The sequence below is a fragment of the Lutzomyia longipalpis genome, chromosome 4, assembly GCF_024334085.1.
Source record: "Lutzomyia longipalpis isolate SR_M1_2022 chromosome 4, ASM2433408v1".
NCBI lineage: Eukaryota > Metazoa > Arthropoda > Insecta > Diptera > Psychodidae > Lutzomyia > Lutzomyia longipalpis.
In genome coordinates this window covers 4265142-4287376 of record NC_074710.1, presented here as the reverse complement: position 1 = coordinate 4287376, position 22235 = coordinate 4265142, and the positions used below count along the sequence as shown (strand labels likewise).

General features: G+C 35.9%; 2 protein-coding genes across 4 annotated transcripts in view; both read left to right on the top strand.

The window, feature by feature from the left end:
• The window catches only part of LOC129795554 (protein slit-like), a 61921-nt gene extending 50670 nt beyond the window's left edge, over window positions 1–11251 (top strand). The window contains exon 2 of the mRNA XM_055836944.1: window positions 5311–11251. Coding sequence (XP_055692919.1) covers window positions 5311–6907 — 1597 coding nt within the window. The 3' untranslated portion in view covers window positions 6908–11251. The remainder of the gene's footprint in view (window positions 1–5310) is intronic.
• Window positions 11252–13269: 2018 nt separating this feature from the next.
• Window positions 13270–22235, top strand: part of LOC129795536 (frizzled) — a 64778-nt gene continuing 55812 nt past the window's right edge. For 2 of the 3 annotated variants that reach the window (XM_055836921.1, XM_055836922.1), the window contains exon 1: window positions 13284–14207. In XM_055836921.1, coding sequence (XP_055692896.1) covers window positions 13554–14207 — 654 coding nt within the window. In that variant the 5' untranslated portion in view covers window positions 13284–13553. Of the gene's footprint in view, window positions 14208–22235 lie in introns of all 3 variants that reach the window. The other variant, XM_055836920.1, reaches the window with a different exon arrangement.

The following is a 22235-nucleotide window of genomic DNA, read 5'->3' as shown; positions in this document are numbered from 1 at the left end:
CTAAATTCACTTGTTTCACGCCACAGTCACACGGCGAGGGGCTGACAAGTAGGGAAATTCACTTTAAAAATTCCTTCTTTTGTTATTTTTAAACGTAAAGAGGATTCTTTTTTAAAGGATTTCTTTGAGATCATTTAAAAAATATTCTGAAGAATTTTTTGGCATTGAAACTGCCTCAAAATTTTAAGATTTAATATAAAAGAGATAAAAAGGCACAACAGTGACGTCACTTTTTGAATTTTTGAATAAATCTCTGATGGCTTTTTCCAGTTGATTCCAGGAAAGTCTCTGTGGTGGTTTTTTTGTTCTGCTTTTTCTTTGGAAAATTGCCTAACATCTAGGTTGTTTTCTCAATTGCGAGGCTTTCCCGTACAGAGACAAATAAAGATAATTTTGATAATAATTGGCGAAATTTCTACAAAAATTCACAGAATTTTTACAAATTACTCTTATTTTCTTTCAATATGAATTTATTGAATCAAAAAAAATATAGTAAAATTGCTTTCTTTTAGTTCTTTTTTAATTCAAAACAAGATACACAAAAATGCAACATTTTTCAACCCCTAGCACCTCCGTCTTTCATCATTCATTGTTCAACCACATCATGTGCGCTCCGAATGGCAAGAAAAACAGAGTGGAGTTTTAAATAATAAGGAAAAAGCGTCTGTCAGTGTCATTCGCTTATCTCCATGCCACAGACGTCTTTTGGTAAAGCACCCTGTATATGAGTTTGGCTTTTTGGAGCCATATATGTATGTTCCACCACATTATACATTTTTCCCAGGGAGTACATTTCAGTCATTCGGGAGCTCTTTCCCTGCGCGAATTGCCACGCTAAATCTCTGTGAGAACTTCCTCCCGTCTCACGGCGCTGAATTGTTCCCTTCCCTGCACTTTGCAATTGCACTCAATCAATCAAGCGAGAAACGACATAAAGCCCACGGGAGTCACAAATGCACAACCTCCACCCCCCACCCCCTTGGATCCTTCTGCATCTCCTCCTTCGAGGAGTTAGTTTTCCTTGTAGATGCTGCAAAGAATTGCTGCCCTCACACACCCCGCCCCGGAATAAACTTGATTGATTCCCATGGAGAGCTTTTTTTCTCAAGAGTAAAATCGTGCAAAAGCTCTCGCTGCATTAGCTTCGAAACATTCTTCTGTATGTAACGTGGTTTTTGGGTGTGTCCCTCCCCCTGCATTGCTATGCAATAATTGTGAGAAAATACATTTAACTCATTGAATTCTTTTCCCATTGCAATTCCATTCTCAGCTCTTTTGCATGCTTCCACCATCTCAGAGCGAAATATTCGCATTTTTTCCGCTTAGTGGGAGCAATTTAAATATTTTAGTCGCAGAAGACGCTAAATTCCTCTCTTTCTCTCTCTTGATAGAGAATTTGTTTGGATTTTGCAAGAAGGGGAGATTAATTCGTGAGAATGTGTTTTTTTTGTATTGCAAGAAAAATGTAATGAATTTAGTGGAGGGGGTGTAACAGTTAATTTTCTTAATTTGCACGGAAAAGTCTTGGGGTGTTTGCATTTGCAATTGCAAGGTTTACCAGTGAAATTATTTTCTTGAGTTCTGGATGAAGTAAAATGACTTAAAGTGGTTAGGAAAGCGAGGTGTTTCTATTTAATCTAATAAAATTTACAAATGAGGCAAAGTGGAGACGCCGGGTGGTTTACCTGGCGTCCCCACTGCAGTGAGAAATTACATAGCACGATTTTACGAAGAAACATTTTTACGCCTTTATGACAAATTTTCAAGCAACGTAAAGACGCAGTGGAGACGCCGGGTAATCTACCAGGCGGCTCCATCAGTTATGAAAAATATAAAAAAAATATCTTAATAATTTTTATAATAAAATTTAATTCTCTCTAGACGAAATTAAAGCAAGAAACTCTCTTTTAGAAGAGATAATTGCCACAAAATTCCCCAGAGGAGTCTTCCTTTTTTTGTAAATGGTACACCCTTTTCATTCAAACTCCTCCCCTTGTCCATCACTCTCCCCAGCGCAGCGAAACATCTTGGTGAAACTTTTAATTAATTCACGAGGAATGTCTCAAAAGGTGACAACAAATTTTCTAGCCAACGGAATCTTCCTCTCCTTTTTTCTTCACCTCGAGATTTTCACAAACTTCAACGAGGGGATTTATGCCAAGAGAACACCTCCGTATTTCTTTTTTTTCCTGCGCGCTCTGCCCCAAAACAATTCACAACACCGCGGTGCGATGATGAAATGGAACACCGTGCTTGGAAATAAATAAATTCAACTCTCCGGGTGGACACTGAAGAGCCGTTGAAATGTAATTTTAAACGTCTCTCGTTTTAAATATCTCTCTTTTCCACCTGTACGCCCCGCAATGGATAATCTCAGGTGTGTGTGTGTGTGTGTGTTAATAAAATATTTCTCATTTTGTCATGAAAAAAGTCTCATTTTACCTATGCGAACGATGGTGTGAAAAAATGTCAAAAGAGATGAATTCATCAGAGAGATTTGAATGGTATTTTTTTTCTCAAAAATTATAGGGCTTCAACCTTTGGGGAAAAAATGGAGAAAAAAAATCTTTGTAAATTGAGAGGATGGCAAAGGAGAGGATGTATTGGTTGGATTTTCATCCTCCACCCCCTCCCTCAAAGCCCATAAAGGGAAAGTATCCTGAAATGGCCCAGCTGACTGATTTATAGGCAGCAATAACGACCTTTTGGGGTGATTTTGGGGTTGCAGTAAATACACGCCCTCTGCACCAAATAAACACACAATTGTATGACTACATTTTTGGCTAAGGGCTACCGAATCTAAGGGAATTTAACCATTTAATGGAAATACTTTTAGGGAAAGTTTCAGGAAATATTTCAAAAAATATATATATTCCTTAAATCTTTTAATTGTTATTTGAAGTGATTGAAGGAAGTAAATTACAAAGAAATTAATAAAAATGTTACAGAGTAAAATTAACACATTTGACTATAAATAATATTTGCTATAAATTGCTTTAAAATCGACAAACAGCGTCCTTATCTATCGTAAATGCAGGTGATGAATTACAAAAGTTCAGAATTTATAGGAATTGAAGGTAGATCTCAACAAAAAAAATTGAATTTATTTTTATAGGAAAATTATAATAAAAATAATAATCCCAAAGAATTTAAACTCGATTTTACTAAAACAATATTTTAAGAATAATTTAATTTCCAAGTGTTTATTGCGATTTTTTAACTGAAAAATTTTATAGTTCGTATGTCAAAATTATCTGAATTTTTATAGTTCTATGTCACATAAAAACATTTTTTTAGCTTTTTTTTTCACAGTTATATCAAGGAATAATTTGATTCAACTTTGATTCAATTCATAAATTAATTATGTCACATTTTATAGTTTATCTGTCACAATTAAGGAGAATTTTATAGCAACCATTTGAAATACGTGCAAAATATAAATTTCTTTTGCAAACATTTATTTCAATATAGAAATGCAAAAGCTTTCAAAGCTAATTAACAAAGTAAATAATATAAATTAATAAATAAAATGCTATAAAATAAATATGAGAAATAAATTTAAATAACGCCCCAGACGTCGAGGAGTGGAAATGAGAAATAGCCCCACAGTTGAAGCATCTGCAGGGGATGATATTTTAATCTTCACATCCTCCCTGGTCCCCGCAATGTGGGGTATGTCGCACACTAACTGTGTGATTACTCTGTCATTAATAATCCCCATGTCTGATATGGGGCAGCCATCCCCCTTGAAAGATATAGGGGTTGCTTTTCGTTTGCAAAAATTGCGGTCACTGCCCCCGACGACATGAGGTTGATTCCACTGACCTACTAACTACATTACATCTATACTTTATTCATATGCAATGCTATAGGGGTGCATTTTGAAAACTTTCCCTTGTTCGGAGTGTTGTGGTTGTTTGTGTATATATTCTTCGATTGAGGAACTTTTAAATTAATCCAGTAATGGATAGAACTTGAAAACACTTTCACTCCATATTGGGAATGCATGATGGGGTTTTCAACAATTTGGGTATGGTTTTAATGGGGATTGGTTGGGTATGGAAATAGATATAGAAAGGATTTTCAATAAATCCCTCCGCATTGAGTTCAATCCTTTTGCAAGCAAAAAGGATACTTCATTGAACATTCTATCAATGTTCGGGTCAGTGATGTACAACATTCCCATAGCTTAAGCACAATTTACTGAATTTTTCTTCATTTCCTACTTCAACCCCCTTTTGTCAATCACTACCAAGGAAAGAATTGAAATTAATAATTCACATTTTATGCTACAACGAAGTATTTGCAATTGCGTTAGAAACATAGAAAGGATAGAGTTCTCATGAAAACAAACAGCACGTTTCTTTGTCACGGAAGTTTTCTTTATTTTCTGTAGGAATTTACTGAAAAATTCATTCCTCTATTTTCACATTTGGATTCATAAGAAGAAAACAAATTCAAAAGAATGGGTGTTTATGTGAAATATTGGTTAAACATTGCTGCACATTGGTGGAGCTTTTACAGATGCTTTTTAATGTTGGAATGTGGGGTGAATGCCAGAACATCAACCCCCCAGGGGGTTGGGTAAATTTGTGGAAAATTGCAAATGACAATTTCAACCGTTTTTCCGCTATTTTCACATCAAATTCTGCATTATGTGCACGCTTCGTTTGTTGTTTCGACAACATCAATTTCCGCCCATGGTGAAATAATTTAAAAAAAAAAAATTATGAACTAAAATTTGCAAATATGTACATATGTTGGAAAAATTGGGTCGTCTGTATAAAACTAATGCGTGTATGAAAATTGAAAATATTTTCCTTTTCAATTCAAACGGGAAGTGTTATTAAAACTTTTTCTCAAATGGTGTGCGTAATGAAAGCGGGAGCTTCTGAAAGCTCTAAAAAGTGGGAGGAAAAACCAACATAATAATGTAATATCATCAATGCTTTGATTCAACATAAAAGCCCATCAATTTGCTTAAAAGCGTCATGATAGTATATCTAAAATTAACTATTTCATTTTAATTTGAATCATTAACTGATATTTCCGTTGAAGTTTTCAAATTCTGTTCAGTTTAATTACGCCTCATCAGATTTAAATTTTATTGATAAGATACTTCTTGATAAAACTATAAAATTCTTTTTAGTTTATATTCTCGATCAACCAATCAAAGTTTTATAGAACTTCTTCAAATTTAAATTATCTATAACTGACAACTACTGTCAAAACCACATAAAACCTTCATAGTTAACAACCCTCAATCAGACTTAGATTTTGCCTAATCTATGTCTTCTCTTCTTGTTTCAGGTGGCGACCATTGATCGCGATGTTGGTCGCTGTTGTGATCGCGATCGTAGCTGCGATCATTGAACCAACTGCTGCCCTTGCCAACTGCCCAACAGCATGCGACTGCGATGATGACACACTAGTAGTTACGTGTGGAGAAGGACATCTGGATGTCCTCCCAATTGCCCTTAATCCCTCAATTAGACGTCTTGTGATTAAGAATAACAAAATAAAGATGATTGATTCATCGCTCCAGTTTTATGCTGAGCTCCTCTTCCTCGATCTCAGCTACAATCATCTGTTCAACATTCCAGTCAAAACTTTTGGATATCAGAAGAAGCTTCAGGAGTTGCATCTGAACCACAACAAAATTGGCTCAATCAACAATCGTACATTCTTTGGACTAACAGCCCTAACTGTCCTGAATCTACGGGGGAACTTCATTGATGAACTCGATAGGAATGTCTTTAATGTTCTTGTGAAACTAGAAGAGCTAAATCTAGGCCAGAATAGGATCTCTCGGATTTCTTCAGGAGCCTTCGATGGACTAACAAACCTTCGGGTTCTCTATCTAGACGACAATACCCTAACATCGGTACCAAGTGATGCTTTTCTCCCACTTAAAGCCATTGCTGAGATCTTCCTAGGACTTAACTCCTTCACAACTCTCCCAGCGGGATCTTTTGAATCCCTAACAGCTCTATCAAAGTTGGATCTTCGTGGAGCTGCTCTGGCAAACATTTCAACGGATTCCTTTAAAGGACTCGAGCAAGTTAGAACGCTAGATCTCTCAGATAATCGTCTTCATCGTATTCCAACACGAGAGCTAAGTACATTGGGAAGGCTCGAAGACTTAACACTGGGACAGAATGATTTTGAAGTTATCCCTGAAGGAGCCTTTGCTGGACTTACAAATCTTCGACGTCTCGATATTTCGGGCTCTTTGAAGTTGCGCAAAGTAGAAGCTGGAGCTTTTGCCACAAATACAAACCTCGAATCTTTGACTTTGTCCTCCAACAAGGCTCTCGTTGAAGTGCAGGAAGGTGCACTGAGTGGCCTTCCACATTTGCGTCATGTGATCTTGAGGGATAACGCTCTGGTAACTCTGGCTGAGGGTCTCTTCCCGTGGACTGAACTCCATACTCTTGATCTCTCCGAGAATCCTCTGGTGTGCGATTGTCGACTCCTCTGGCTGAGACAACTTCTTGTTGGACGCTCAAATGGAAGTCAGCCACCTGGTGGAGTACTTTGTGCTGCACCGGAACGACTTCGAGAAGAACCCCTAAGAGCTATTTCTCCTGAACTTCTGGGCTGTATGCATGCTGATCCACGGAGACAGGCTATAATTGGAGCTTTAGTTGTTGGAGCTGCTGCTACTATTACTGCTCTTGCTCTTATCCTCTACCGCTGTCGTCGACGCATTCGGGAGGTTCTCAAGGGGGGTTGGGGCAATTCAGCTCTTGGTAGGAAGGAACGTGAATACCAAAAGACTTTCTCAGCTGAGGAAGACTACATGTCGCGCCATTCGCATCCATGCAGTTTAGCTGTTCACCCAAGCTTAACTGGATACGGACACCACCATCCGGGACTTAGGCCAATTCCAGTGACTGAGCTATAGCTAGAGGCGCCGCCGCCGCCACCAAGACGCGGTGCCCCGCAGCCACCTGGCGCGGCGGCCTTTCTGCAGCTCAGTCAAGATCATCTGATGCCCAAGCACCCAAATGGCACCATCAGCAACTACACACCCCCAATGCCGCCTGAGGCATTCCTCACGGGACCAGCTCTACCGCTACGCAATGGGACCCTAACTGCTGGCCGGAGAACAGCCTCGGGGCGACATTTTCACTGATCCACCCAGCTGGAGCTCCGCGATGAGCCAGTTTGAGGTGCAGTAACAAAAAAAAACTGCCACAGGGGATGCAGAGCAAAGACTTGAACCATTGTGGGAAAATTGATTTAAAAAAAAAGAAAAATTAAATAGGTTGTAGGATGAAAAGAGACAGCTATATGGGCGGAATGACATTTTGTGAATATTTACATTTTTTAATTTTAGAAACATTGTACATAGATGATGATGAGTTTTCAGTGTGCTCGATGGCAAATTCAAAATACAAACCCCTCAGAAAAAAGTGACAGGTGCGTTGGCAAGACATACTAATTTGACAGCTATACGAAATGTCAAATATGACAAGACTGAAAAGCAAGCTAAAGAGCGTCAAATTCGTATGGTCAGTATTTTTGTCTATCTATAGTGGGCATTGAATAAAAGTAGATACTGTTGTAATTTTGAAATGTCAAAACTGTTATACAGATCTGTTATAAACACTTGCATTTGTCAACGCATCTTTAGCTTTTTGAAAAAAAAAAAGTACATATGTCAGAAAAAAAAGAAGAAAAATTAGATCTATAACTAAACTTTATCTCACATGGAACCATAAATAGTAAATTTCAGTCATTATCTCTGTCAGAAACATTATAACATTTATAAATATCAAATTAAACAGTGGAAGTCATTGGAGGCATTGTATGCAGTGTCGGTTACAAATGGAAAAGTTCTATACAAAATAATTTGAAAATTTCTGTACCGGCACTGCTTTCATAGAGCTAAATGTAAATACATTTTAGACGTAATTCATCGTAAGACACATTCAAATTATTAAAAAAAGAAGAATTTTCTCAGCGTGAAGAGATAAATTAAATCTATGAATGTAATTATAGAAGTATACATGGAACACTGTAAGACAAAAGGTATATCTTTTAAATGTAAATTTATGGTAAACACCGTTGCCATTCTCGCATTTCTTGCCACCACTGCTGGCTATTTGAAGATGCCCAAGGAAGTTGAACAATAAGTTAAACACATATCACCCTAAAAAAAATATGATGGAGCAGATTTTTTTGGCGGAAAAGCCTTACAGGGGTCATGAACTGTCAAAAGAATTGACTTTTGGCATTTTCACACAACTCCGCGGTGATTTTGGCAACAATTTCCTGTGCATGAGATTATTTGCGCCAGCTCTCAGAGGCGCGGGGGGAAATTCGCTGAAAAAAAATTGAGGTTATGTTCAAAAAAGTAACGCCGCGTCCTTTTGCTTGCGTCGCCATTGACGCGTATCATTTCTGGATAAATAAATTGACTCTAATTGAGAAATGCACGCCATACAGACACGCCACAGCCAATTAGTGGCACTTGCTGACGAAGAAAGGCCTCTGGACTCCAAGAGGAAAACAAGATGGGGTCACATCTAGGAAAAAAAATCTTGAAAGCTTCGCACTGTATTGGAATAAATCACACACACGTGGTTTAAGGAGTCAATTGCAGCATAAAAACCTGTTCCATATCGCATACTTATGTGCATCGCAAGAGCGTGACTGGTGATTGCAAATAATTGCTTCGGCATAATTTTAATTTCAATTGAGGAATTCTTTCCCCCGTCTTTTTAGCCAGGGCTTCTTGCACACAGAACCCCCTTTGGCAAAGTCAAACCATGGGGATTTTTAAATTGCCTTTTTTTGCACCACTTTGCCCACATCCATCATAGAAATCTACACAGTAAATGCTATTTTTAATGCGTCTGTCTGATTTTACTCCATATTCCATCTTTCTGCATTGGAGGTGTGTGCTATGAAATTATTAGCGGCTGAAGTTCAATAGCTGATACTTAGCTAATAGAATAATTTTTTTAATTCATTTGAAAAATGCTCTTGATTCATATAAAATAAATCTTTAATCTGTTCCTTTATATCCTTCATGGCGCCCTGTGTATTGTGTGAAATATCCTCTGTGAAAGTCTACATGTCATCCCTAACCTCAAAATGTAATATCCTTGTGAAAAAGAACGTCAAACCGTATCCCTGTACCCATATGTGTCAAATTTCACTCCTTGACCCTACCTTACGTATCTAAACTTTATCTAATCATTGTAAAATAACCCTTTAACCTTAAAAAACTTAACCTAAAAAACTCCCACTCTGTGATCCTTAATATCTTAAATCTGTCCTGTCTGAATTTTTCACTGAAATTTGAAGATCTCAAGCGAATTTCAAAGGTTTCTTTATTACTGAATAACGCCCAAGCCGTTAAAATTCTTATTATTCCCAAAAATTCCGAATATTTATAAATGTTCGGAATAAATTAAAATATTCTCAAAAAACACCCTTTTTCCTTCATATTAAAAATCTTTACTAAGCTCCTTCTTCTGTTGTCCCAAAAGTGTTTTGTTTCTTAACTCCTTGTGTAATGTCTCCCCTATTCCTTGTGTAAAGTCTCAAAACACCTAACCTCAATCATGTTAATACTTTATAATGTCCTTTTGTCAACAATTTTCCAATTATTAAACCTGAATAACTTTTCCCAAAAACTCTCCCTCAAAGTTCAGTAAAAAATAACTTTGCTTTGAATTTAAATATTCTGTCAAATGTCAAACTGTTAAAATTTAACCTAATTTTTTTGACAGAATAAAAAAGAAAAGTCTATTTCATATTTTTCTCAGTGTCTGACCCAATGAACTGAAAGGGTTAAAGTGAAATCAATTTTAATTAATTTTTAAACAAAATTTTTCCCTTCAGCCGCCGTTTGAAATCTCCTGGCACAATGTTCTTGAATCCACTGCACCGAAAAGCATAGAAATCCATACAATCCGTATATTTTATTGCACGCCCGAGATCACGAACTTCCACTTATTCTGGGGGCTTGAGGTATACAATCTTTTTAGTCTATATAGGCAATCCAAATGCGCGATGCTCTCCCGTGGTTGTGTAGCTTCCTGGGCAGAAAATAGTCCATCCATATGCAATGAGAGGGAAAAAAAAGGGCGAAGATGGTGCAAAAAAGCACGCGGTGGAATTTATAATAAAATCTGCCCCGAAGGCATTTTATGAATCTCCGTTTGCCTTGTAATTTCGTGCAATTAAATTCATATCTAATTATACTTCCTATTCAATGGAATGCCACAGGGTTAGTGCGGAAGGGAAGGGTGCGAGAGAGAGGCTTTTCCAACGTCTTCTTTCATCCCTTTGGCGCCAAAAAATTAAAAGGACAGGATCATCAATAAAACCTTCCCCCACCCCACCTCCCCATTGAAGAGCCACAAGGTCGCAACCTTTGGCATTGTGTGTGTGGTGGAAATATTGGGGCTAAATGGAAAGTTTCTTCGTCTCACTTTTTGGCAGACGAAGACAAATTGTGGCAAAATATCGAAATTGAGATTTCTTTTCTCCCCCGCAAAACCCACTCACTCCCCCCACCCTCTGAGGCGCGCAAGATCAATGCTAAAGGAAAGAAAAAAAAACAGAGAAAATTTGTCATCTCCGTGAGAGAGATTCTTAAAATAATCCACAAAAAAAAACTTTTTATGCATTAAACGAGCACGTTGAGCGATGTGAGAGATAAAGAAAAAAGTATATATACGAAGTTAGGAGTAAATTTTATAATATAATTGTAATTAATTTAAAAATAAAACAAGAAAAATGATTAAAGAAAATCTAAACTTATAAGATTGACTAGTCAAGTGAGGAAGTTGAAGATGATAAAAAAGAACCCTAATTGAAGAAAAAAAAATGTAAACAGGAAATAAAACCAGTGTTAAGGATAGTTAGTAATTTCATCGGAGTCACATCAAAACTATTTGTCCGAAATTCTCCAAGAGAACCCATTAATATTATATACATACATATATATTTTCTTGCCGCATTTTATGTTAATCACATCGACACACAAAGAGAAAATAAGAAAAAAATAAAAAAGAAAATGTTATTGAATGTTAAAAAGCAGTGTAGCCAACACATTGTATCCACCAAAATAACGATGTTCTGTGTAAACTGGATCAAAAACTTGGAATTTAAATACAGCAGGGGTTCATCACCTGACCCCTCTGTCTATCTGTAAAAGACATGAGACACTCTCAGACATTTAAATATAAAATAAATCAGATGCATTTTCCTTCGTGGATCAAAATAAAAATCATGACTTTTAATTTTTATTAATTTTTAGTGGATTTTTTGAGAATTTGGGAAATTTTCCGCGGAGATCATTTAGGAGATTCGTACGACATCGTTAGGTAAGGGTGGAGTTTTTCTGCAAAGACATCGTTAAAATACTGGTACAGTATTCTTTTATAATTGTTTAGTGAATAAATCAATTAGGCAAATTTTTAAAATTATTTAAAAACGATATAAAATATAAGTCCTAATGCAGTATTGTTTGAAGTCACAAAAGGGTTAAGAGCAAAATATTTTGAAGGATTATGTATTGCTAGATGTCGCTGCATACATATATTTGGTGTCTTTGCTATGTTCAAAGCTCTAAACTTCAGGGAATTATGTATTTCCGGAGGATAGACAAGAGCTTTCAGAAAGCTTTATTAAATTCGCCTTCTTCCCAAGACACGTTCAATCGGATATTTCTACCAAAGAACTGTGTCTATGATGGAAGCATGACGAGCATAAAACATTGAATAGTTTATTTCGAAAATGACTTCTTCCGCTTGTCCGTTTGCGTGAATTATTTTTTAAATTTATTTCTTATTTGAATTATAAAGATTTGAAAAATAATCATTATGCTAGAGACTTATCCATTGTAATATAGGTATTTAGTACGCTCAAAGAATTTTTTTTAATAACTTTAAGTGCTTAAAGGCTCCAACAGATGGACGAGAAATTTCTCGTGCGGTGCGGTGCGGCGAGGATTTCGGCCAATCAGAAGCGAGAGATGGCTCACACATTCTCACCGCACCGCACGAGAACGTTTTTCGGCCAATCCGAAGCGACGATGGGCCACGAAATCCTCGCCGCGCCGCACCGCACGAGAAATTTCTCGTCCATCTGTTGGAGCCTTAAAAAAATAGTTTTTCAAAATTTGAATAGATTGGGCTGAAAGAAGTTTTTTTTTTATTTACTAAAGTATTGTTTTCATATAAATTAAGGATTATTCCTTTAAAATTAAAAAAAAAAATATCAAAAATTAATTATTGAAATTTCTTTTCATTTTTTTTACTAAAAAAAGCAAATTATGTCTGTGCTTTATAACATAGTCAATAGTCATACTACGTGACCCCACTGTAAATAAGCATACATGCAAACAAAACACACTTACACTTACAAAAAATCTCTTATAAAAGTATATCTCGAGGCAAGGGGAAATTCTGAATTTATTGATTCTAGAATCAGAATCTTTTGCTGAATCTGATTCTTTAGATTTACAATTTTTTCAAAAATACGAGAAATACTTATTAAGTATGTAATAAGGCATTATTTTAATAAGAATGTTGTGCTATTTTCATCAGATCTTGAGTTAAAAGGATGTTACGCACATTACATGATAAAACGTTATAAAGCAAAATAAAATTATTAAACAAAATTCCTGAAAAGAAAACAAAAAGTAGGGGAGACTGGGGCTAACAAAGTCACTTAAGGGTTTGGAAAAAGCTTAAAATGTCATATTTCCTAGCTAGATAGAACAAAATGATATGAGAAAGAGTTGTAGGGCAGTAAATTTTCTTAAGAAATGAGCTATACATTTCGTTTTATCTATTTGGGAAATATGATATTTTGAGCTTTTTCTAAACCCTTAAGTGACTTTTTTAACCCCGGTCTCCCCTATATAAATTACTCATTAATAATTTTATTCGTATTATATAAAAGAAAGGATGTTATGCACGATATATGGAAATTTTCTAAAAATCGTAAACATTTTAAAATTTCATTTTTTTTTAAATCATTTTACAAACATGATATTAAAAAAAACAAAGTTTTTACAAGTTTTCCTCAAAATCTAGACAATTTTCATAAAAAATTTATCAAGACTTTTCAAGAAACGTAGTCTATTGTCTAATTTGTTGTTCAAACTAAAAGACCGAATCAATTGGCATACAGAATCACGCGGAATCACAAAGAATCAGCAGGAATCAGAATCAGATTCTGATTCCAGAATCACTGAGTCTCGGTAGCTCTTGATTTTTCTGTTTAGTTCTTTGGCATTTTAGTTGTTGTTTAGATTCCGAACCGGTTAGGTTGTTTCGTTGTTGGTTGCGCGCTCTCAGAAAGCTCCGTGAATAAATTTTGTAGTGATTGCTAGTGGATTCGGTGTGTCTCTGCGGTGAATCGTGATCCTTGTGACGTGCACGTATGCCAGCAGGATGACCAAATAGTGTGGAAAAAAGTGGAAAAGCTTACAAATTAAACCCAAAAAGCGTGTCTGGTGGAATCCCTTTGTTGGATTCCGCTTAAAGTGCATTTGTGTGTGTGGGTGCGTGCGTGTTGGTGCAATGAAGAAATTGTTGGTGGTTTGGTTGGGTGTTTGGTGGGCCATCCTTGTGACCGCTGTGCACCGGCACGAATCCACGGAACTCCTCGATGACCTCTCCCTGCCACATCACAACCGTTGCGAACCCATCACGGTGTCCGTATGCATGGATATGCAGTACAACACCACCATCATGCCAAACCTCATTGGGCACACGAAGCAGGAGGAGGCGGGCATGGAACTGGTGCAGTTTATGCCACTAATCAAGGTCAACTGTAGCCCCGACATCCACTTCTTCCTCTGCACCCTCTACGTGCCCATCTGCACGGTTCTAGATCGTCCCATACCACCGTGTAGGAATCTCTGTGAGAGCGCTCGTCTCTGTGAGGAGATCATGCAGCGCTTCAACTTCCACTGGCCCGAAAATCTCGAATGCTCAAAATTCCCCGAAGCCGGTGGTGAGGAGATCTGTGTGGCGGAGAATACAACCGCCACAACAGCTACCCCCACTGTGGGTCCACCACCGGGTACGGGTAGCAAATCACGCCGCATTAACGTTCACAAGGGCGCGAGTGAGCACACGGGTGTAGGACCCTACAGGAATATTGGCTTCGTGTGCCCGGTGCAGCTGAAGACCCCACCTGGGTTGGGCTATGAACTCAATGTGGGCGGAAAGGTGAGTCGCGCTGCTTTTGCCATTACTTCCTCAATCTCATATTCACGATCCAAAACCCTGATCTCACTTCTGAAATGCGCTTTCGGCACTATCTAGAATCTCTCTCCGGAGAATACCTGTCCCGTCACAGATTAGAATTATGATTTATAAATATGCCCAAAAGGCTGTGCTTGAGATCAGTGTGGAACATTTCGTTACACACAGAACATAAAACATAAAAAAGCAACATAAAATTCTGAGAAGTTTCAAATAAAATTAGAATCTTCATTTCTTTTTTTCATTTGGATTATTGAATTAGAATTTTTTCATTTTTAAATGAAAATCCATATTTTGTGAATAAAGTCCTTTTTACCGAATGGAGTATATTAATTTTAGGAATTTTGCGGAATGTGATAATTTTTTTTATTAAAATGTCTGCAAAATTAACCAAAGTTACAATTCATAAAATTAAGTTTTCAACTTTGGAATAATTATAAATTTTTCTGCATTTCCTGGAAAATCATCAGACTTTCAATTAATTTAAAACGCCATTAAGTAATAGAAATAAGTCAGCATTTTACGATTCGATTTTCAAGGAAATTTATTCACTTTAGAATCCTTCAAATAAAGAAAATGCATAACATCCTTTCTGTCTTTGTTAAAAAAGAATTTATTCATCTTAGGGGATTTATACCCGAAAGAAATTAATTAAAGATTAATGTAAAAAATCTAATATTAATAAACTGCAATAGTGACGTCATTTTTTGCATTTTTGAGTAAATCTTTATTGGTCTTTTCCAGAAATAATCAATGGTAAAACTATTTATATTTTCCTTGCTGTTAGGGGAACCTGGGGTAAAATGGTGAATTTTTGGGAGATTAATTTTTCCTGAATTCCGTGGAAATATTTGAGATTTCTCATGACAACCATCTTATGGCAAATTTTCCGGGCTACAACTTTGTCTCAGCCAATTTCTTTCTATTTTAACGGGAAAATGCATTTTCAGTTCATTTTACAAACTCTTGCACATTGACCATTTTGCCCAACCCTGGGGTAAAATGGTTAATTACGTTTTTTGTTCGCTAATCTTAATTTAATGAAATTATTTTAGCAAGGCACTATAATATCTATTGAGAATGAGAGATTTGTGTACCAGTTAAAACTTTTTTTTTAATAAAAACAATGCAAAAAAATAAAGAAAAACGTTAAATTTAATAAATTGCCTTTTTATTTTTTCAGTTTTTAAAAATTGATAATAGTTAGTGATCAATCATTTTAAATTGTATGTAATATTATTCTTTTTTAATCCTGTATACATAAAATTAACCATATTAAATTTTTCTCCTTGAATAAAAAAAAATTCTTAGACAGTTTTGACTAAACTCCTTCCAGGAATTTTTATTTTTGAGAATAATTTTTTTATCTAACGTTTTTATTGCAATTTTATCAAAAAAAAATGTGAATATTAAATTTATTCACTCGTTAATGGGCTATTTCCTTGGTATTAAAAAAAGAGAATTATCGTCAGATTCTTCTAAAGAATAAAGAATAAAGGCAGCAGACAACAATAGATTTAGAATTCAAAGCGAATTTTTGTCTTGTTCGGAGTGGGAAGGTAATAAAACCAAAACACTCGATGGCACTTTTGATAAAAGTTTGAATCTTCAGATGGGGCAGAGCTTTGCATAAAAGCCAATTATGTTTCACATTTTTATCTCTTTCCACATAATGTTAATTTCAACATTTTCCACGGCTTCTCCGCGCAATGCTATCGCTCGCAATGAGATGATGACTTTTTAAAGCAAAATGAGCATGAAGTACACTGATAAGGTGAACTTTTTAGCCAAATGAGTGAGTTGGGAATATTTTAGAGTTATGATTTGAATGGCTGAGAGAGCTCCAAAGAATCTCGGAGCTATGTGGAAATAAATTGAAGAGAAATGTGTCAAAAGCAGCCACAGAGAGAGTTCATTGAGATGTGATGCTTTAATCACAATTCTCTGTTTGAATTCAGAATTCAAATGTAGAGAGAACTTTGGAAGGGATTTGGCAAATTAAGAATTCAGAAGGTGAATATGCCGAGAAGTGAGAAAATCACATTTGCATTTAGAAGAGAATTTTCTCGGTGGATTGGAGCTCAAATCCCCCAAAAGACACAGCCTCTTGGGGGCGAACTGTGTGTGGGGGGGGGGCTTCTCCGGTGAATTTATGATTGAAACACCAAATTGACTTTGATGGCATTTCGTGGGATTTCTCCGTGTTCCTATGCAAATTCAAAATTGACTAAATCGCGAAGAGATTTTTATCACAAATTATTATCTTCTCAATCGTCGATTTGTTGCCGATTGAGGTTTTGGGGGCCGCCCGCCAGGTGAATTTATTGTTCAACTTCCACAAATCTCCCAATTTACGGCTTCTTGAACAATCATTTGCCGGCAAAATGAGTTCAAATTGGGTGTTTATTTTTAGCTCAACACACCAAAATCTCATCATAAAGATCCCTCTTTGGGTTGCTCCTAAGACAGCCTCTTTCTCTCTCAGTTGGAACTGTTAGAATTCTAACGTAAATGCGGAAGGTTTTTTGTCTTACTGTTCTTGGGCGAATCATAAAATGCTCTCAATTTATTGACGATTGATGGCAAACAAGCAGCAATGAAGAACCTTCCATACAGGATGATTAATTTGGAAAAAGCGCGCGCACCTTTCCTTTAAAATGTTTTAAAATAAAAATTGACAAATCAACTGATTTCCATCATTTTTCTCGCACGCACGCGGTTTCATCTGGAGATCATAAAAAAGAGACATTTTTTTTCTTCATCTCACACAAATCTCTTTGGGCTGAGAAAAGAAACAGTTAGACTGGCGAGATGCTAAGAAGAAATGCTCTAAGAAGATTCATTTGACCCCCGTTGTTTTACAACTTCAAGTTTATTCATTTTTTTTTATTCATAGTCTGTGTCCGCAAAGAGTGTCTCGAAACAGCTGATTTCTCAGGAGCGTAGTCAGGGAGGTTATTTTAGAGGTTTTAGCAACTCCAAAAAAATTTAGAAAGTTCAAGTTTTATCTTCCAGAATTAAAATAAAATTCTTTTCATACCAAAAAACATTTTTTAATCGTTAAAAAGATTTTTTTAATGATTAGGAATTGTCAATCGTTAGAAATTGAATTTCAAATAATAAAAAATTAAGCATCTGATGAAATATTATAAAAGTTAACTTAAGAGTGTCAAACGTAAAAAAGAAATCATAGATTTTTAAAAGAAACGTTAAATGTTAAGTTTAAAATCTTGAAACGTTAAACATGAAACGTCAAATTTAAGAAATAAATGTCAACATTACATGAGAACTGTCAAACATAAAAGAATAACTTTAAACGTTAGAGAAGATTCACAGAAAGTTTAAAAAAAATATGTCAAAAACAATGAAGCATCGGACGTTAATGCGAATGTTATTTATTAGAAGAAACTTCAAACGTTAGAAAGAAATAAGAAAAGTCAAACTTTATAAAACTGTCAAATGTAGAAAATACTTAATGCATCAGAAAAGGAAAATCTAAATTCGATAAACTGTCAAACGTAAAAAAGAAGCGAAAGGCGTTAAAAGAAGCAATATTCAATTTAAAAAATTCATACGTTAGAAGAGAAATAATTTTTATCGATTTTCAACAGCCTCCTTTAACAAGTTCCTAACTACACTCCTGTGATTTCTGACTGATTTCAAGAGGAATGAAAAACTGTTGCTTATGGAAAATAACACGGAAATTTTGCGTTGATTTCAATTGAGCTTTTAAATAAAACTTAGACATTTTGGGGGAAGCCACATCCGATACTTTGAGGGTTATAAAAACAACCCAGAGAGACATTTGATGGATGTTGCGTGACTACGTACTTGACGAAAAAGCCAGTCAGTGCAATGGAAATATTCAGTTTAAGGCTCCAACAGATGGACGAGAAATTCCTCGTGCGGTGCGGCGCGGCGAGGTTTTCGGCCAATCAGAAGCGAGAAATGGCACACACATTCTCACCGCACCGTACGAGAACGTTTTTCTGCCAATCCGAAGCGACGAAGGGCCACGAAATCCTCGCCGCGCCGCACCGCACGAGGAATTTCTCGTCCATCTGTTGGAGCCTTTATGCTTTATGTTTTATGATAAAAAAAAATGTTCTTCAAGCCCTTCATTGAAACTTGTATATAGTTAGAAGCTCAGTTTTTCTAAATTTCGTGTTTTAAAAAAAATATTTTTGATGGATTTTAAGAAATGAAGAGTTTCCTGAAATATTCAATTGGCCCCAGACTCTCGTATTCTTACATTTTGGTCTAAAATTTACACAAAAAATATCAATAATTCAATAAAAAGTGTTGCTTCACCTCAATCAAGAGTCTCTGAAGATCTCACTTTCCTCAGTAGAGAGCTAAGAGAGATGTTGCAAAATAAACGTTTGAATTGGAAATTTCTTATATAACTTCCACAAAGTAAGAAGAAAATGAAAAGAAGATCAAGGTAAATGAAGAAAAAAAACATCCATTTGAATTTCATTAATTTTCCCCCAAATTCTTTACATTTCCAACTGCTGAAGCGTGAAAAATTTCTCTCATATTGTTTTTCAATTCGCTTCTCTTTTTTTTTCGCTGGAATTTTCCACCTAAATGTTTCTTCGGGAAGGAAATTGATTATAAATGCACCAAGGTTGACTTAATGTTGTGCGCTGTGTTGGTCTTCGATGGCCCAATTGAGGCTACAAATGCCTCAAGCGCGAATGAATTTGTGTGAGAATTGATGCCTTTGCGCCACAGACTCCACATCATCTCTCTCGCGTCCTCCGCCCGCCATCCGCAACCATTGCGATGGCCCCTCTGGGCGAGGCCCGCGAGACCCATCAATGTAGCGGGAACTGCGATCGTGTATTTCACCTCTTTGGTACATATTTGAGCAGAAGATGGTGGAGGAGATGTTACCGCGAAAAAGGCAAAAGTCACATGGCAATGCTCTAAGCAAAAATTTCCCATAGATCTCTTCTCTGACCACACGAAGCTGCGCAATTCCTCCCACCCTCAAAGGTCCACTCTGCAAGAGATTAAACCAAGAAGTCCAACTGATGGAGCTTTTTGAGTGATGAACACCCCGGCATTTAGCGTTCTTTGACCTGTGAACTCTCACTCTCGTGCGATTTGCGATAAATTGGATTGCGCGCGACTTTCAATTAAAAAGCACCCAAGCGTGATGCCAAAAAGTGAGGAAATGCAGCAGCAGCACCGGGAAAAAAGGGTCACATTGAGTGTGGGTGTGTTCCTATATTATATTTTGAGTTTCACTTTCGCAAAATGCACCATAAGAGCTGCATCTGTGGGCCTTCTGAAGGAGGCCACACCGCCCCATGTGGATTACTGCGGAACAGCAATGAAAATTAATCTGCAATCCCAACAGGGTGGTCAGAAGGAACATGGAAAACTTTTTCTCGTATTATTCTTCAAATTTAATGGACAAATTCGGAATATTTAAAAAAAATATATTCGGAATGTTTAACGAAGATTCAGAATATTTAACGAATATTCGGAATGTTTAACAAACATTTAGATTTTTTTAGATAGATTCGGAATATCGTTCATCTAAAATGAATGCTCTTAAAATATTTAGAAAATACCAGAAATTATATAAAGATTCAGGAAAATTTAATGAGCATTCGGTATTTTTGAATATTTTCAAAATTATTAAAATATTACAAAGATTCGGAATTATTTATCGAATATTTGTCATTAAATCAACTTATTGTAATTAATTATTTAATTAATAATATTGCGATTTTATCAATTTAACAAGTACCTAAATAAAATAAATTTAATAATAATCAATTTAACGATTGATTGCGGTTATCTTATATTTTAAATTAATCGCGATTTTAATCGCAATTTTATCACAATTTAAAGATTAATGAATTTTTTTTTAATTTAATGATTAATCGCGGTTTCTTCAATTCAAGGATTAATCCTGAAACAATTTAAAGATTTATTGCGATTTTATCACATTTAAAGAATAATCGCGTTTTTTCACAAATTTAATGATTAATCGCAGTTTTTTTCAATTAAAGGATTAATCCTGAAACAATTTAAAGATTTATTGCGATTTTATCACAATATAAAGATTATTCGCCTTTTTTACAATTTTAATGATTAATCGCAGTTTTTTCAATTCAAGGATTAATCTTGAAACAATTTAACGATTAATTGCGTTTTTAACAATTTAACAATTGATCGTGATTTTTTAGTTTAACGATTAATCGGATTAATCGTAAATTATTGAAAATTTAACAATTTATCGCGATTTTCTCATTTTACAAATATTTCTTGTTTTTCGAATTTAAGATGTTCTAGCCTAGTCATTTCTTGAGCTTCTTCATTGCTTTTCTCTAGGCTCAATATGATTGTAGGTTTCTTCATATTTTCTGATATGTGTCTGCTTCAACTTTTCAATTTTTTAGACCTTTAAAATCTTTAAATTCTTTTTGCCAGAATACCAGAAAAAAACCTTTTTTCAAATGAATTATAAAAAAAAGAAAACATTCTTTATAGAATAGACCACATCGTACGGGGAATTATGATAATCAAACAAGGGGTGTTTATCTGGCGAATATTTTAAAGAATTATCCGAATCTTGACGAATAATCAGACTATTGACAAATAATCTTTTTCTTGACAAAGACTTCGAATCTTTTTGAAGAAAAATCAGAATTTTGACCAAAAATCTGAAACTTCTTGACGAATAATTTTAATCTTGAAGAGTTAATCCAAACTTTGACGAATAGTATGAATCTTGACGAATAATCTGAATCTTGACGAATAATCCGAATCTTGACGAATAATCCGAATCTTGACGAATAGTTTGAATCTTCTTGAAAAATAGACCGAAACTTCTTTATGAATAAATATAATTTTCTTAACAAAAAATCCGAATCTTGACGAATAATCTTGTAATCAAACCTTCGTCACGAACGTCTGAACTATCCAAGACCTAAACTAACCCCATTATCACTGATCAGTTATTTGAAGCGAATTATTATTCATCTTAACATCCAACTAAGAATTCCTTTTTAAATTCTTCAACGGCTCTTTTGTAGAATGTTCCCTCACCGCTTTGACCAAAGAAGTGTTCTTTCTGCCAAAGAAGTCTTCCCACCTGGAAGAATCTTATGGTCTTTTGCCGAGGAATCTTGACTTCTTTGCAACACCCTGAGGTTTTTTTTTCTCTGAGTCTTCGGTGCAGTTATGAATTGCCCTGAGATGGTGCAAATTGATAATTCCTCCATCTGCATTCTCCCGCGATCACCGAGAAAAACGTGCACTGACCAATTTTGGGTGTAACACATCTATGGTGAATTGGTGTTCTCCCATTTTACCAGCAGAGGCGGGAAAGCCCGCAAAGACTGGTAGCGCCCAAGCACACGATTCGAGTGCACTGATAACGGCCTCTTGGGGGAAAATTAATTAGAGATGTTGGTTAGACGAAATTGGAGTCTGGGATGCAGTGAAAAGTCTCATTTTGTACTTTTGAAAATGCAGTGAAAGGCCTCACTTATTTTTCACCGTCAATTTGTGAACTAACCAGCGTGGCGCGGAGGGAATATTATTTCATTCCGCGCAACTTTGCAACATTGGAGTTTGTGTTTCAAGATGCCGAACTGCACAGAGGGACAAAAAACTCAAAGGAATATTTCTGTATTATTAGCAAAGAAACAGCATTGATTTGATCGATAGTCGTCTGTGAGAGAAACACGTTCTTAGCGTGGATGTGGCGAAAAAAAAAGCGCGCGGTCAGGTACATAAAAGCGTCGCGATCTGACCAGTTAGCGAGAAAATCAATTAGCCATCGCATAGGGAGAGACAAGAGATTCATCGTCACTGTATATCGGATTTCTAATCAATACACCAGAGACGAAGATCCACTGAAGATCATTTTCTTGTATACCTCTGCTTTGCCATTTTTATGCTCTCAGTTTTTTATGCTTCAATCAATTTTGTGGGAGAAAAATATCGCTCGATTTAATGCTAATGAGC